The sequence below is a fragment of the Alosa alosa genome, chromosome 12 (genome assembly GCF_017589495.1).
Source record: "Alosa alosa isolate M-15738 ecotype Scorff River chromosome 12, AALO_Geno_1.1, whole genome shotgun sequence".
In the NCBI taxonomy this organism is placed as follows: domain Eukaryota; kingdom Metazoa; phylum Chordata; class Actinopteri; order Clupeiformes; family Clupeidae; genus Alosa; species Alosa alosa.
The window spans coordinates 34,194,639-34,211,225 of NC_063200.1; the positions used below are offsets into that span (position 1 = coordinate 34,194,639).

The window sequence follows — 16,587 nt, forward strand, 5'->3', positions numbered from 1 at the left end:
AATTAAAGCAACACCATGGAAGTTTTGCTCTCGGGGTCCCCCTACAGTTGAGAAACAGTATTGTCTTCTACTACTGTCGTAAAATCTGTCATGGTTACACCAGGGGATACACGTGTATTTGTTGACAAGCGATACCCCGCCAGCGTTGTGTGTGAAATGTCTTCATCCCAGGTACAGTGGCATATATTTCAGCATGTCATATGAATATAATTTCATGGGTTTTATTTTTTTCAAAACGCCAAAAGATCGCGTAGCTCACGTTTACAAGCCAGCGTCATTATAGTAGCCTATTGGCTACTGTTTTACAGAATGGATATGCTAATTCAATTTAATGGTTGTGTGGTAATAGCCATATATCGTCAATATTATAATATCAAGCTACCATAGATGAATCTGCAAAGTCGAAAAATCGATTGCATTAGCCTGAGGCAAGACACTTTCACCAGAAAAATAAACAAACAAACATGACTATCAGCCTGCAGTCATTAGGCTAGTTAGCCTAAAAGATGATTTCAGTGTTTCCCATACATTGACTTATTTGTGGCGGCCTACCACAATATCAACACTGACCACCACACAATGATTGTCCAAGTTGTACTACTTAAATTGAATGAAATCCTTTCATTGTAGAGCTATGTGCACCTTTGCACAGCCTCTCCTTGAGTCTCTGTCCCTTAACAAACCTGCATGCATGTCCTGCAAGGATTGTTGTTGGCATAGAAGACAACTGGCTAAATTGTGATTAAATCCGTTAGCATCAAAACCACGTAACCATAGCGATTATATGTCAAACATTTGCGATTTACAGGTCATCGATTTCAATGCTCAAATCAGAACGAGAATGCTACCAGATTATTGATAGGCTAATTCACTCCTCTACTAGCATTAGATTAATGAAGATAAATGGAGACAGCTAGGCAGCATAGCTAGGCAGACAACAACTTCGAAAAACTAGAGATAGTATGCAAGAAATAGGACTACACTTACTAGTCCAACAGCATGACGACCAAGTCAGCATCGGTTGGGCACCCCTCCTCCTCCTTTAGCTCATGCCAGCGAGCGAACGCTGATATTGATCCTCGTCCTGCCTTTGATTTTGTCACCCTCCCTTTCTCTTTCTAGTCTCCTCCGACAAAACCTATGCCTTCTTCGGTTTCGTTACTGCTTCGGCCATGACAACAACATACGTGTGACAGCCGGCAAACAAACGCTAGTTCTCTTACGTCCGAATTTGAGGAAATGGGGGTGGGGGTGGGAAGTGAGGTATGCCGTAAAGCAGTCGAATTTTGTAGTTCTTTTTGTGCTCGGGTTACTACCCGCACCCAGAACTTCCGTAGTGCAAGTAAAAGCGATACAGACCCCGTCAGGCTATGGCATACGTGTCATTCAACCTATTGTAAGTCGATGTACCATCACAAGGGTCTTGGAAATATATTATGAAGGTTGAAAAACTCCATAGTGTTGCGTTCTGTTTACATTACAACCTCACAGTTGGAACGGTTTCAAAATAAAAAGCGGTTTCAAAATAAAAGCCCCCCGAAACAGAAATGGAAATAAGGAATGCATTAATAGTAATATTAAAAAAAGATTGAATCGAATCGTGGATTTGGAGAATAGTGACATCCCTATAGGCCATACATACATACATACATACATACAGACAGACAGACAGACAGACGGATGGATGTAATGTAGCATAGTTGTAGGCCTAGGCCTAATGTTTATTGTGAATTAAAATAAGTAGCCTAGAAGGTAACATTTGAAATGAGGAGAAATAAGCCAAGATAAGAGTAATTGGGAAGAAAAACAGAGTAGCCTTAGCTATTTTAAGATCTTAACGTCAACTTGAAATAAGATTTGAGCTGAGACAAGGAGGGACATTCCACAGCTGGTTCCTTGAACCTGTCTATCAGGAACTTTAAATGCTTTTTTTTATGTTGAACAGAAATCCTGCTTTGTCTAGTAACGTTGTTAGTGGTGCTTCAAATTGACACTTTTAATGATAGGCTAGGCTACTGTCTCAGAATATAAACATGTATAACAGACGTTTCAATTGTTATTAAAAGCTCTTTCTTCGCTGTCTAGCTTTCTCCTCGTTAAGCAATCAATGATTTGAAAATAACTTACTTATCGCTAACTTACATATTTATCCAATTTCACTTCCTGTCTCCTCTCTTTCTGTTCACCATGGTAACTTCACTCACTGACTCGACTGTATCAGAATGCACAGATTTGATTGGTTGAGTAGCAGCAAGTGAGATGATGATTCCTGAAGCTACTGAAGTTAATCCTCTGTTAAAGCCTACGAAACATTTAGCACAGCTTTGAAATCTTCTGTGAAAATATCTCAATATGGTCCGGGTCCGGATAGGATTACGTCAAGGTCCGGACCCGGACCGTCAAATTGTTAGAAGAAATGTTGTGATTAACACATTATAACTGTTATTGTTGATACACAATAGGCATCCTCGGAACATAATCTTTGGAGCATCTTTGGAGTTTTGGAGGAAGGCTGCAGGCAGATAACTGGCATGCGTATCTATTTCGGTAAGGTAAAAGCAACAAACGAAATGCTACTGATGCAGTGTTGCAAGGAGTGTATGAAACATGTTAAATATGCAAACACTTGATTCTGTACAAACACTGAATCCCCCCAAAAGAAAAGAAAAAATCTCCCGTTTTTTTAAAAGCTAAACATTGGCAGGTATGGTTTGTCAGGATACTGGTTTCACTGACTTATTTTAAAAATATGAGCTATGACAGAAGTTGGGTGTGAATGGTATTCATCCCCTAATACTGTTTTACTGGTTTATTTGACAAATAATCTGTATGGACCTGCTCTATAAGCACCTTATGTCTGTATGAAATTGTTTTGAGAGCCTATTCAAGGTTTCCCCAGGTTTGACCACCCCAAATTTAAGACTTTAAGACCATTTTAAGACCACTTTAATGAAAATTCAGACCTACATCGTACCAATTATGCAGTCGTAAAACACCAGATCAGATCCCCATACCGTATTTTCCAGACTATAAGTCGCATCAGATGTGTCATGAACAGGAAAAAAACATATAAGTCGCACCGGACTATAAGTCACATTTATTTAGAAATGTATTTCACAAAATCCAAAACCAAAAACAGACAGAGCTTATGTATGTAAAAGATTGATGAAGACGAAGGAGTGAAGGCAGCCAAGAGGAGGGCCGGAAGGTAATTGAAAAAAATGCTGATGTGGTACATCAAAATTTAGCTAAAATGTGATGAATACAATGCAATCAAGCTTTTTGGGCAATGTGGAGTCACAAGCCGGCAGCAGATTAAATGCTCAGGAGAGAGAAAAAGATGCAGTTTTTAAAAGGACGTGACCGAAGGCAAAGCTGAGGCATGCCAGGCGTTAAGAGTAGGATTAGGCCCGACGGTAATTGTAAAGCAATTTATAAAAGATTCACTGAACAAAAACGCTGATGTGGTACATGAAAATTTAGCTAAAAATATGGAGAATGCAATGTAATCAAGTATTATGGGCAATGTGGAGAGAAAGCCGGCATTAATACTCACGAGAGAATTAAATACTCACGAGAGAAAAAGATGCGGTTTTAAAAGGATGTGCAGACCGAAGCTGCAGCAAGCAGGTGATACTTAGAAATGTATTTCACAAAATCCAAGACAGGGTATCTGCACATTTTCCAAGTGCAAATTTAAAGACATTTAAGACCTTTTCAAGACATCTTAATGGAAAAATTAAGACCACAGCAAAAAGATACATAAGACAACAGTTTTTTTTTTCTACTAATTTTAACCCCCACCCAATTTTGGATGTCTACAGAAGTTACGAAATATATTTTGGCGAAAGAAAATGAATTGTGACCTTCACAGCTATAAATGCCCAATTTTAGGGTCTGGGCTGCTTGCTTTTGAAGCTGGCTGTACATCTGGTTGTGCTTACTAGGCCTACTTTATATCATTTACTATGTGCATCTATTCCCAATCCCATATGCATCATATGCCCCATATACAGCACAGCAAATTACAGTTAATCCACTACTTTACATTTTGCATACCAGTTGTATTTAAACAAACCAAAGCTTGACTGAAACATTGTAAAACATTGTTTTGTTTTAAATTAATTAAGAGAGAGGTCCTCCTCGGATCCTGCTGAAAACTGCTGGTTTCATCTCAAGCACGCACATATTATGAACGCACGTTTTTTTTTTTATGTAGCAGTCGCCGACAATCAAAAAAAATATGCGGTTATATTTCACAACTTTTGCGAAGTAGGCCTACTGGGAAAGTCTGGCAAACAAGCTGCTGACAGATATTGGCCTACAGGTATTATAACTTAGACAGATATTTCCCTAGGCTAGGCCAGCAACACACGCTGGAAAGATGCAAACAGATCAACTTAACATGTACAGTATTTCCTTCTGATTGCGAAAATGCAAGTCAGTCCGTGGTTCCTTCATAAATTGCGCAGCAAATTATCAGACGAGTGACAGAAGCACTGCGCATAATTTGACCAGCAGTCTTCGCGGCCATAGTTTGTGAAACCATGCTGCATCCGAGCAAAGATTCTAGATGCCCAACGCAACTCCAAAAAGGACGACAAATGACGTCCGGCTTGAGGCTGCGCCAGACGCCGGACAGAGCTTTTAAAATCCATATGTCCGGCCTAAATTCGAACATATGGCCACCCTATCGCTAACTGGCTTATCAACTTTCTCCCGCTCACGTAGGCTACCTGTGTATCTCTCAGGCCTCGGCTACACCACGAAAACGTCAGGCATATTTGTACATATTATTACCGTTTTCACACCTTTAACCACACCCGTGAAAATAATCTTCACTCTGCAACCACTACACTTCCTCCCGTGGCCTTATATAGTCACTTATACAATTGCGTTTGGATGGATGGAGACATTTCACTCGCTCTCTTAAACAAACTCACTTTCGCTGGCGGTCCCATACATAAAATTTAATACCTCCCTTTCGAAAATTTAAGACATCCCCGACAATTTAAGACTTTTTTAGGCCTTAAAAACCGAAAGTTGTATTTAAGACTTTTTAAGGATCCGCGGGAACCCTGCAAGACCAAGAACAGACAGACTATGTAACTGGACACATAGAGGCCAAAAATATTGAGAATTCTACCGGGAATGTTAATGAAGACGAAGGAGTGAATAGTGGCAAGGTGAGGCAAGTCAAAGGCTGCCAACGAGGGCCCGACGCTAAATCAAGCAATTTACTGTGGTACATCCTGTGAAAGAAATTTGGTCTCTGCATTTATCCCAATCCGTGAATCACACTCTCAGCACACAGTGAGGTGAAGCACACACTAATCCCGGCGCAGTGAGCTGCCTGCATCAACAGTGGCGCTCGGTGAGGGGTTAGGTTCCTTGCTCAAGGGCACTTCAGCCGTTCCTACTGGTCGTGGTTCGGCAACCCTCCGGTTACAAATCCGAAGTGCTAACCAGTATGCCACGGCTGTCAACGAGGGCCCGACGCTAATTGTACAGCAAGTTACAAAAGATTCACTGCAAAATGAACATCAACAAAAATGCTGATGTGGTACATGAAAATTTAGCTAAAAATGTGGAGAATGCAATGCAATCAAGCATTTTGGACGATATATTTGCACAAGCTGGCAGCAGAGCAAACGCTTGGCACACCACCTCCGAGAGTGAGAGAAAAAAAGATGCGCAGATAGATAGATAGATAGATAGATAGATAGATAGATAGATAGATAGACAGACAGATACTTTATTGATCCCCAGGGGAAATTCAATTTAAAACCAGGGCCTAAATTTCAGCGCGGGATTGCGGGTATTGGCATAATAATAAAGTCCCGCAACTCTAGCCATCATAATGCGAGAAATTACCGCACACATTTTACAGTGCTGTCTGATAACGTTAATCTAATAATGGAGCGGCCTGAATGCGGGACTATTGACTGGATGGACCAACTTTGACTTCAATTGAACGTAGCCCCATGCAGACACGCGCAGGACCACTTTGCGGGTGCCTCTCTCTCAGCAGGATTTGTCACCGCTGAAGTCAAATTATAGCCTAGGTGCTTCTACATCCACCGCTATCGACAGGAAAGGAAAACAAGTTTAGCAATCAGGAGCACAGCACCTTTATTTGGGGCAGGCTTGTGTGAGGCAGCTAGGCCTTCATTTCTTACGTGGTGCGTTTTATTGTGAGACATAGACCTATTTTGGAGCAGCATACCGGTAGGCCATCAAAAGCAGAAGATGTTCGATTTGGGATTTAATTTACGTTTGGACTGTTTGATTATATTGCTAAATATTGGGACTGATGACCATTGAAATCTGTGGGGTATTTGATGGATCACTATTAAATTTCATGTAGTTGAAAGAGTGTCGGGTTTTCCGCTTATTATCCGCTTATTGCGAGATAAGGTATCCACTTTCATTTATGCATGGAACGTGTGCTGTGCTGTAATGGAAACCTTATTCTGTATAGCTAAAGAGGTCTACGATAGCCTAAATTGAGTTTTTTTTTTTCATTTTGCATGATTTACTTTTTTATAAAATTCATAGGCTGAGGCAGCAACAATTGTGTTTAAATGTAGGTTACTGCTTCAGCCTCTGGCAAGCTCAGAAGGGGGCGGCAAGCGACTGCTAGCTTGAGAGTGACATGTTGGAGACTCATGGTGTAGGACAATGACCTTTCATTGGCAACAATATTAAACCAACCAACAATATAAAATATCAGAAAATATGACAATGGCAGATCATCAATATGAGATCCTTGAGTCATTTGGAGCGTCATGTGGTGCGACCAATAAAAGCAATAACTGTGTTAAATTCAAAATGAAAAATAGAATTTCTGTGGTTAACATATTCATCAGTCATATAGTATGTTTAAGTCAATGCTATTTTTCAGACTTTTCCATCAGTTTTATGCAACTTACAGGGAAAATAAGGGATCTAAGTATTTTTATATTTTATAAGGTGACAATGACAGTAAAGAGCAAAAATATCAGAATACTAAAAATATTTAGAAAAAGTAAAGAAATGTAAATACTTTGTTTCTAACACTTCATATTTCTAAGAACTTTTAAGTTTATACTAAGAAATGTTAAACGTGTTAAGGAAATACATTTAATTTTAACCACATTGATCTCAATAAAAATGTCAATGTCTATTTACAAGGGCATTGTTCCCACCTCTTTTGGGGCCAACCATCAAATGCTGGACCTCTATAGAAAGCTGAGAACCTGTAATTTTCGTAGGAAACAGTCAAAATATTTGGCACAATGTTAATGATGTTTTTTCATCATTAATTAAATATTAGTTGAAATCTGTATGTTAAATTCTTATGCGTATGCCCCATTTTGAGTTTTTTGCCTGACATTGCACATCATCTACTTAGGAGGTCAGAGCTCCTACATACTTTGGCCTATAATCAAATGCCTGACCTCTTTGGAAAGCTAAGACACTGTAGTTTCTTGGACAACAATCAGAAAAAACTGTGTGATGTACTGACAAAGAGTTACAGAGGCTAGAATATAGTTTTTTCTTTCTGCCGGATTACAAGCATCTCTGAACTGACCACATTTCAGCCCTCTAGGTCTATCCCTTAGAAACACAACTGAGCCCTAGCACCAGGTCTTGTGCAGCGGTGTGCAAAAGTAGATCAATATAGAATGAAAATATGAGTGCTTTAGACTATTATTTGCCAAGATTTGCCCATGTGTTTTGTAAAATGCCTATAGAAACTCCCCATAGGACTTTTTGTTATCCAAAATGCATACTGACAATCAAATGCTTACTGCACATGAACCCCTTTGTGTAGAAGCATAATGCTGGTCTCAAAAGAAAGATAACACTTTGAGGTTTCTTGTGGACTATTTAGATTGTATGTCAGGTGTTCTGATATAGACTGACTACACAAAATATGGAATAATTACAAATGTCTTTATTTTTGCATTTACTTTGTTGGTTCAATGAGTGTGTATAACTAATATTGGATAATACAACATGAAGATAATACAACATGGATTCATGTGAATATTTCAGCACCCAATATGTTGCATCTACTTATTGTGCTGCAGCTACACTGCAGCCAGAAGTCAGGGTAGCACCAAAAGCGGAGGAGGGGGAGGGGAGCATTTTGGATCAAATTTAATTGAGACATAATAAAATTAATCTGAGAATGTAAAGCACTATACAGATTGTACATGATTCCCAAGAGTCAAAGCTTTGAAATGGTGTATAACATTACTATGCTACATAGCAATATGGTGCATACAATTGATTTAGAATGTAAGGTAGGTAGGTAACCGTCCCGCGGGCAGGACACTGAAGATAATCTATGGTTGCACCACATGACATTTTTTAAGGCCGCAACCAATTCATCCTCGTGAAAAACACTAAAATCACTTTACTTGAAATTTGAATATGGATTTTCGTATATTTTAATATGGATTTTTGTATACCTATATTTCGTAACATTCTTAATGTTTGAACAACTGCAACAAAAATTCTTATTTTCAAAATTTTAAATTTGGCCTGTTGAAAAACCTTATGTCATTGACCCATACCATCAGTTGCTTGAAAATTACACAAAAATACAAACATGCCTTGTTTTATCCTTATAATAGTCATGGTCATTTGATGTGGAGACTGTTTTGTTGTTGAAAAACATTAATAAACTAATGTATTTGAAGAGGAAATAGTGACTGATACCAAATGGAAAAAAAACTGTTTAATACCCTCAATATCACACTTATTGCACATTTTTTCGAAATCTAGGGCCCTTTTCGAAAGTCAGGAGACATTTAGTACAGACTTTAAATTGTTTTTACATTTTTTTTATGAGTTGGTCTAACCCTAGAATTTGAGGAGGTTAGGGAAAATACTTGTCAAGATAGTAGTGCCCAAACATGGCACATGTTTTTAAAGTTGTAAAGATGAAACAATTTCCAGGTCTGAAAAAGATATTAGACAGAAGATTTGCACAGAAATACTTTCCAGGCCTTGATTTTAGGACCCATTGATGATATGGTTTGAACAAAATCTGAGACGGTGCAGCAACAACCTTATCTGATCTGACATGGAATGACTCATATTGGTAATGGAGTAACACATTTTAACCTGAGAATATTTCCTATACTTGCATGAAAATTTTCAAATCAAATATTTTAGATATTATTTACATTTTTGGGATTAATGCCTTTGAGGGAGGAAAACAACATTTTATGGTAACGGAGTTACAGAACAGCTTATTTTGAAAGTCTCCTAAAACCCCTTTAGATATATTTTTTCTTCATTTTTATGTCAAAACTATATCAAGAGAAATGTGTGTAACATAAAACAAGAATAGAATAAGCAACAAGTGGGCAATATCTTTCCCAATTACTTTCAGATAAATTATGAGCTTTTCAAGAGCACAAATCTATACTGCCTGACACTCCACTTGTTATCTTCAGATCTTCAGAATGCTGTAACCTTTGATCTAGGGCAAATAAAAACAAACTTTAACCTGTTTTGTAAACTTTAAGTGATTGGTAATCATACCAGATGTGTTCTATAGAGATGTTTAAAGTTTAATTTTTTACCCTAGATGTTAACATGCGTGTGATCGCATGATGTGTTCACAATTTATCACATACAATTGCAATTTATTTGTTTTTCTTTCTTTTTTTTTTTTTTTTTTTTTTTTTTTTTTTTGGGGTCCTTATGATAGGCTCACATTCACCCAATTCAAAAACACCTTCATTAGCCTATTCATGTGGATGCCAGAAATATTAGGCTAATCTAAATCCAACCGCTTAGTCACACAACCTCCTTCCAAAGTATCCTCAAAAGCCTGCTTCAGTAACATGCATTTTCATCAAATAAGCTTATTCTTGGCTTTGGTAAATCTGTAGTTCACAAAAACATTCAGCAAACTTCCCTGCTTTGGTATTTGTATTGTGCATCTGTAAATGTACCCTTGTGTTGTATGTAAAATGACACGTTATTGCAAGCTTATAGTGTGATTATCCTAAATACTGCCCTACCTGACCATCACCTGCAAAAAATTGATTTAGTTGATAGTGGTACCTCATGCAAGCGTCTCTTGGCTCTGTGAAGCGCTTCCTCGTAGCCAGTTTGACGAAGCTCACTCAAACTCTCATAGTACTCTTCCGAGTCACCATCCGCGAACAGCACCTGTGAGAGGATCTTCCACCCACAGGTATCTAGGGCATGACCTAAGTAGACCTGCAGCTGGTAGCATAGAATCTCAGTCTCTCGTTGGGTGAGCTCTGGGACCCCGAACAGCACAGTCCACATTCCTGAATGTTCCTCGGGGAAAGGGGGTAAACACGGTTCCAAGTCAGAGTTGACCGCACAGAGTTGCAGGTGAACGGTTCGCATGTCTTGAAATGAGAACAAGCTGGCCCAGCTGAAATCCTGCCTTAAAAAACAGTCTAAATCCTCCAAACCCCCTGCGTTGTCAGTGTCACCAATTAGGGTGGATGGGTCAATTACTTCAATATCAGAAACTTTAGTGTTGTCTACAGGTAATAGTAGCCTTCCATTCGTATAACTTCTTACTGGCCTCGTCTCCACAGTTTTCCCCGTAATATGTCTCTTGGTAACATTTAGTCCCTTCACCGGGATCTCCCCTGACATTGTGGGGACACATATATCCGTTCGGTCTGTCGAGTGACTTTTGAGTGAAGACTTCTGTTTATCTGATGCTGGTTTCTTTTTCTCACCCTTTGCGGAAACGAATTCGCTCTCGGCAGCTTCAACGAGAGAATCTCTCACTGCAGTCCTCTTCTGAATAGTTCTATTATGACATGTAATGGCAAACTTTCCTTCAATATCATTCCAGGCGACAATAAAAACGAATTTGTGCTTTTCCTTCTCATCAAAGACATTTGGGCGCACAGAGACCCAACCAGACTCTAAAGAATCTTCCATAGCGAATGACATTTGATCTAACACAGACTTATTAACGTTAGCGCGGAAAACTGCTAACCTATGAACGTTATACCTATTCCAGTCACATCCAGTGGTTAAAACTATCAAAATACTTAAATTAGCACGCTAGCTATCTCATTTCGTTAACTAGATTTGCACCATTTACTCAAGTTATTATTTACGATTCAGATACCCCGATGGAAAAATGAACGGTTAGTTTGTAGGTATAACGTTAAGGCCGTCTTTTAATTCAAAGGATCATCATAATTAACAATTTAGTGGGACGTCGATATGCTAGGCGAGTTGCAAGCTATGATACGTTAGCTTCCTATCTGCTAGCTACAGTAAATGTTAACATTAAATCCTTCACACGCATCGACAAAAACATGCACCTGGTTTTTAATTTCGTTGTTTTTTCTTTATCGACATTGAAACTTTCCCTTGCCCGACAGCAAACGCCCTTACTTTCCGCCATTGTTGAAGCTCACTCGTTAGTTTAAATTAATGTTCGAAGGCACTGCGTTAGCTCTTTTGTACTCTACGAACAACGCTGAGTCGCAGCTCCGTGAGGGTCTGTTTACAAGGACACGAGTGTTTGCTGCCTATGCTGTAAATCCATGAAAGTGGTAACTTCGTGGTGGAAAGGGATGGCTGATTTTCCGTCAACGACTCATTTAGTAAGACCGCATGTAACCGAAACTAATAACGCTAACAAGGTAGCTTTAATCGACGCAATTTTACGGATAACGACGCAATCTCATATTAATTTTCTTTGGTTTTTCGATGGATAATCCATACTTCTCGGTGGTCTAGGGATGGCGAGTCAGTCGCTGCTGATGACGCTAATGAAGGCAAGCGGCGTAAACATCTACACGTGGGTCACGCAGTATACGTAGTGACGTTTTTAACTCCAACCCAACCAGCGCCCCAAGTGGTTGGTTGCGTTTTGTCCGATCGAAGAGCAGCTCAATGTATCAGCGATAGCGGGGATACGTCCCTTCTGTTGATGTTCAAATAAAACAGAGAGCTAGCTCACTACTCCTCCCCCTCCCTCCTGTGCAATTACAGTTTTTTTCAACTGCTTACACACTAAATCTTTGCTTGTCACACAATTTTCTAAACATGTCTTCCAAACATCATAACCCCACACCAAATCTGCAAAACCATTAACTAAACTCAGTGTTTGACTCAGTTTTCAATTTACTAAAACACATTTTGCAAAACACCACACACAATTTTCTACCTAACACACACAAATCTAACAGGAAGTAACTTGAAATCACCAGTGCTTCACTCTCTCTCTTCACATTACTTTATTGAACACCATCTAATCATTGCCTTAGTATAGGCTAGGCCTATGAATAGTACTCTCTAGGTATAAACCCTTTCAATCTGCTCCTAGAGAATTTCCGGTTGAAATATTCAGAACCAATGCAAATACTTTGAAAGGAAAATTACAGTAATCGGACTTTAGCTTACAGTAATGTTCTGCAAAAAGTTGACTTTATGTAAAACTTGACTTGTCTTTTTACTCTATTTTTGTTTGTCCCCATGTTACCATTAGCTCAATACATTTTTCTGTGCCTCCAGAAATGCCTTAGGAACGCTTAAACGCTTAGGATTGTTTGTTTCTGCAGTTGAAGGGTCTATAGGTCTATGAATACATACTGTACACGGACCCCCCCAAAATATGGAAACCGTTACCGAAAAAGTTTACCCATATTATCTGATTTGGAGGGGGTGATTTTCAGTCTTATATCAGACATGGCGTTTGAGAAAATAATGCGTATAAATTAAGCAGAACACTGACATAGCTGAAATAAAAACGGTATAACAAATAACAAATGAGACATGGATTCCTATGTTTTAAGGTGTGGTAAACCCAATTATGACATTGCCATTACTGTAAAAGGTCAAGGTCATGACCTTTAGGCATGGTCAATGACATTTTATGGCATTTTCGCACAGGTTGCATCATTCAAGGCCAGGGACAATATTGACAGGTTGGAAGAGACACAGACAGACCGTGGAACATCCCATAGGATCAAGGGTATAGCAGTGCAGCTTCGGATGTTCGTCCTGAACTGCCTAGACCAGCTTGTGATGTGCCCAAGAGCAAACAGAGAACTGTCTCTGTATCTTTGCCAGCTCTGCCAGTGTATGCTGTGGGAACTAGGTGTGGTCCTCCAACTAGATCCTATGTTGAGGTCAAGACAGACATCTGTGCTGATGCTTTGAAGAAGAACTTCTTATGGTTGCTATGCAGACTGCACTCTGCCACAAATCAAAGCATCCCTAACTGGACAGGTTATAACATCTTAGTATCAAACTCTGTGGATGTTATTCCCAGTGTTGTCAGCTATCTGCCAACCATCAATGCCCTGGCCACCCAGATGGCAACTGTTCATGAGATTCTCCTTCAAAGTAAAAAGAATCATGACTTCCTTACACATCAGCAACATGTCAGTTGCCTTTGATCAGGCTCGCTACTGTAAAGTTACAGAAATTCTGTGGGCACAGACAGGTTTCCCAACATTGTGCCAAGACTTGGAGTCTTTCACAGCATCTGTATGTGCGCTTCCAGGCTGCAGGCCTAAGGGACATATGCATTGAATCTGGAGCTGTGGCTGAGGGATCTGTCAGTGGTGTTTTGGATGGCCATAAGTACAACATCATGTATGAAGCCCTCCTGAGGCTAGTCTGGAATTAGTTTCCCCAGTGGCTCGCAGAGAACCATCCTGATGCCCACGATCTCCTAGATATCCTGACCCTAGAGTGTCTTTTCTGAGGGAATATCATCAACCACTGTAGAAGAATCACTTGACCGTATAGTCTTCAGAAAGGTCCATCAGTACTTCTGTGAATTCCTGTAGCATCTTAGGTCTCAGCAAGGTCCACTGGCCAGCTTCTGGATGTCACATATTGACATGGTGGAGGTTGTACTAAACCTTGTGAGGGCATCACGTGAAGGAAACTGGGCATTGCACATGGCTGGCATTAGCATAGCGCTTCGGACTTGTAACCGGAGGGTTGCCGGTTCGAACCCCGACTAGTAGGCACGGCTGAAATGCCCTTGAGCAAGGCACCAAACCCCTCACTGCTCCCCGAGTGCCGCTGTTGTTGCAGGCAGCTCACTGCGCCGGGATTAGTGTGTCATCACTGTGTGTTCACTGTGTGCTGAGTGTGTTTCACTAATTCACAGATTGGGATAAATGCAGAGACCAAATCAAAAGAGTATGTACTTAATCTGAATTATGGAAGGTCACTCACTGCTTACTACTCAGAGATGAGCCACATTGAACATGAGAAACCAGATCTGTACATGTTTCTCTGTGAAGGAGGCTTTTCGGCCCAGCTGAGTGCAACAAACACATTTGGCAGGGTTCCGATTTACCAGACCCTAGAGGAAACTGTCAATCGGGACACTCAGACAGCTGGAGGCACAAAAGGGTTCAGCTTGAACCCAGGAGCTGTCTCAAGATATTACCTTACTGCTGAGTACAAAAGCACTTACCTGACTATATTGAAAAGCTCCCTGGGACTCCAACAAAGTGACTGTTCTCACAAGGACCTTGAACAAAGCAGAATTGGCAAAGACGAAGAACACATTACAATCACTGTGGATCTGTTGGATTCTAGTTGGATAAATCCATTTGCAGGTGGTGCGTCCCTTGTTTCTCTGTCTACTGGAAGTACAGCACCAGCAGATGTTGCTGAAGACCTTCTGAATGCACACACCATTGGCAAGAATGCCTACAGAACCATCTCTGCTGAGCGTGTTGAGAGTAATACTCCTGCAAAGCAGTTCCATGCACCACTCTCCAAGCTGAAACTAAAAACGTTCTCCTCAATGCAGGGAAAGGCAAAGACATGCAAAACTGGGAATAAAGAAGTTATCCTTAAAGTTGATAATCGAATATTTGCCCAGATGGTACTGATTCCACAGAGTAGACAGCTCAACCTGAAGGAGGTGTTTTCTCATCCCCTTGGACCACTTCCGTGGGCTCTTGCTTCACCAGATGGCAATGTGAGGAAGACTTGCAAATCCTCACTTGCCAAGCAACTGCTCAAGTTCCCATGTGTTGCTGAATCATTGCCATTAAATTCCACCTGCATAATAGATGGCATGGCACTTGTTCAGAAGCTGAACGGTGATGGCAAGACATTTGCTGATATTGCAGACTATGCCTTGTCCACTGTGCTAGCTGAAGCAAGTCACAGCACCCGTGTTGACATTGTTTTTGATGTATATAATGAGGCTTCTATCAAACACATGGAGAGAGTGGCCAGAGGTGCAGACTCAGGCACAGCGGTCAGACAGATCACTGCAGGGCACAGAGTTCAGCAATGGAAGAAATTCCTACAAAGCAACAACAAAACAAATCTTGCTACCTTCTTGCTCAAAGAGTGGGGCAAAGAACAGTCTAGAACAAGACTCGCTGAAAAGGTTCTGTACACTACAACCAAAGATCAGTGTTACAAGCTGACCCAACAGGGAGTGCACAAGGTAGCAGACCTGTCGTCCACTCAGGAAGAGGCTGGCACCCGTATGCTACTCCATGCTTGCCATGCTTCAAGGACTGGTCACAAATCTGTCATCCTTGTGTCTGATGACACTGATGTCTTGGTGATAAGCCTGGCTACCAGTGACGCCATGTGACCTGTTCCTGAAGACAGGGACAAAGAATCGCACCAGTTACATAAACATCTCACAACTCGCTCGTGGTCTGGGTTCAGTTGTGTCAGGCTTTGCCTGGTTTACACGCAAGTGCATTTGCAGGTCGTGGTAAAGTGTCAGCCCTAAAACTTCTTCAGAAGAATGAAAACTTCTGAGACCTGAGTTGTATGCAGCCTTACAGGAGTTAATGTACAGCTCCAAGTGCTATCTGGAGAAGATGCCTTGAGAACAACCCTGAAGTTCCTTCCCCAGTTGAGCATGAGTGGTCTAAAGTGGACCAAGATGGTGACTTGCAGCTCTCCATAGACTGGTTCAATGTCTCCATTGGTCCACAAGCAGTACTTGAGTTTTTGTCCTGCTCATGCAAGAGGGACTGTGGGATAGTCCACACGTACCAAACTGATCTTTTTTTCCTCCGTCTTCCGTATCAAGAATATTTGCGTCTAAACGGATACATCTCAACACGACTCAACACGACTCAACACGTTACTTTATATCCCAGGCCTATAGGTGGCACTGTTTCTGTTACAGAAATTGACCAAAGCTTGTGCGCTGCGGGCTATACAAACAGACAGAATAGGCTACGACGAAAATGGCTAGTGCAAGGAAACCAGAATTGTTTGTGTGGACTATAGTGAACTGTCAACTGTAGTCAACTGTAAAACTAATAAACTTCATTTTTACGGTTTGTGAAGGCTGCAGTCCCGTCTTTTATTTGGCTAACGCAGGTACAAATAATCTCCTTTACTTTCTTTGGTTGTAGGATAGTCCGCGATTCACATTAGTTTTGGCTATCACCGCCAAGTGCATAGGCTACTAAACGCTAGGCCTACCCAAGTTCTAGGCTATTCCGTCGCCACATTTATAATATTGCTATAATAGGCTACCTTCGTTAGTAACAGTCGATACTTTTGCCTGCATCAAATCGCGCATTTGCATTTAGTGCGCATCTACCATAGGCTTAACATGAGTTC

General features: G+C 40.6%; 1 protein-coding gene across 2 annotated transcripts in view; it reads right to left on the reverse strand.

Moving 5' to 3' along the window:
* Positions 1-11,796, reverse strand: part of jmy (junction mediating and regulatory protein, p53 cofactor) — a 70,131-nt gene extending 58,335 nt beyond the window's left edge. For both annotated transcript variants that reach the window (XM_048258586.1, XM_048258585.1), the window contains exon 1: positions 10,069-11,796. In XM_048258586.1, coding sequence (XP_048114543.1) covers positions 10,069-10,947 — 879 coding nt within the window. In that variant the 5' untranslated portion in view covers positions 10,948-11,796. The remainder of the gene's footprint in view (positions 1-10,068) is intronic.
* Between the last annotated feature and the right edge of the window lie 4,791 nt (positions 11,797-16,587).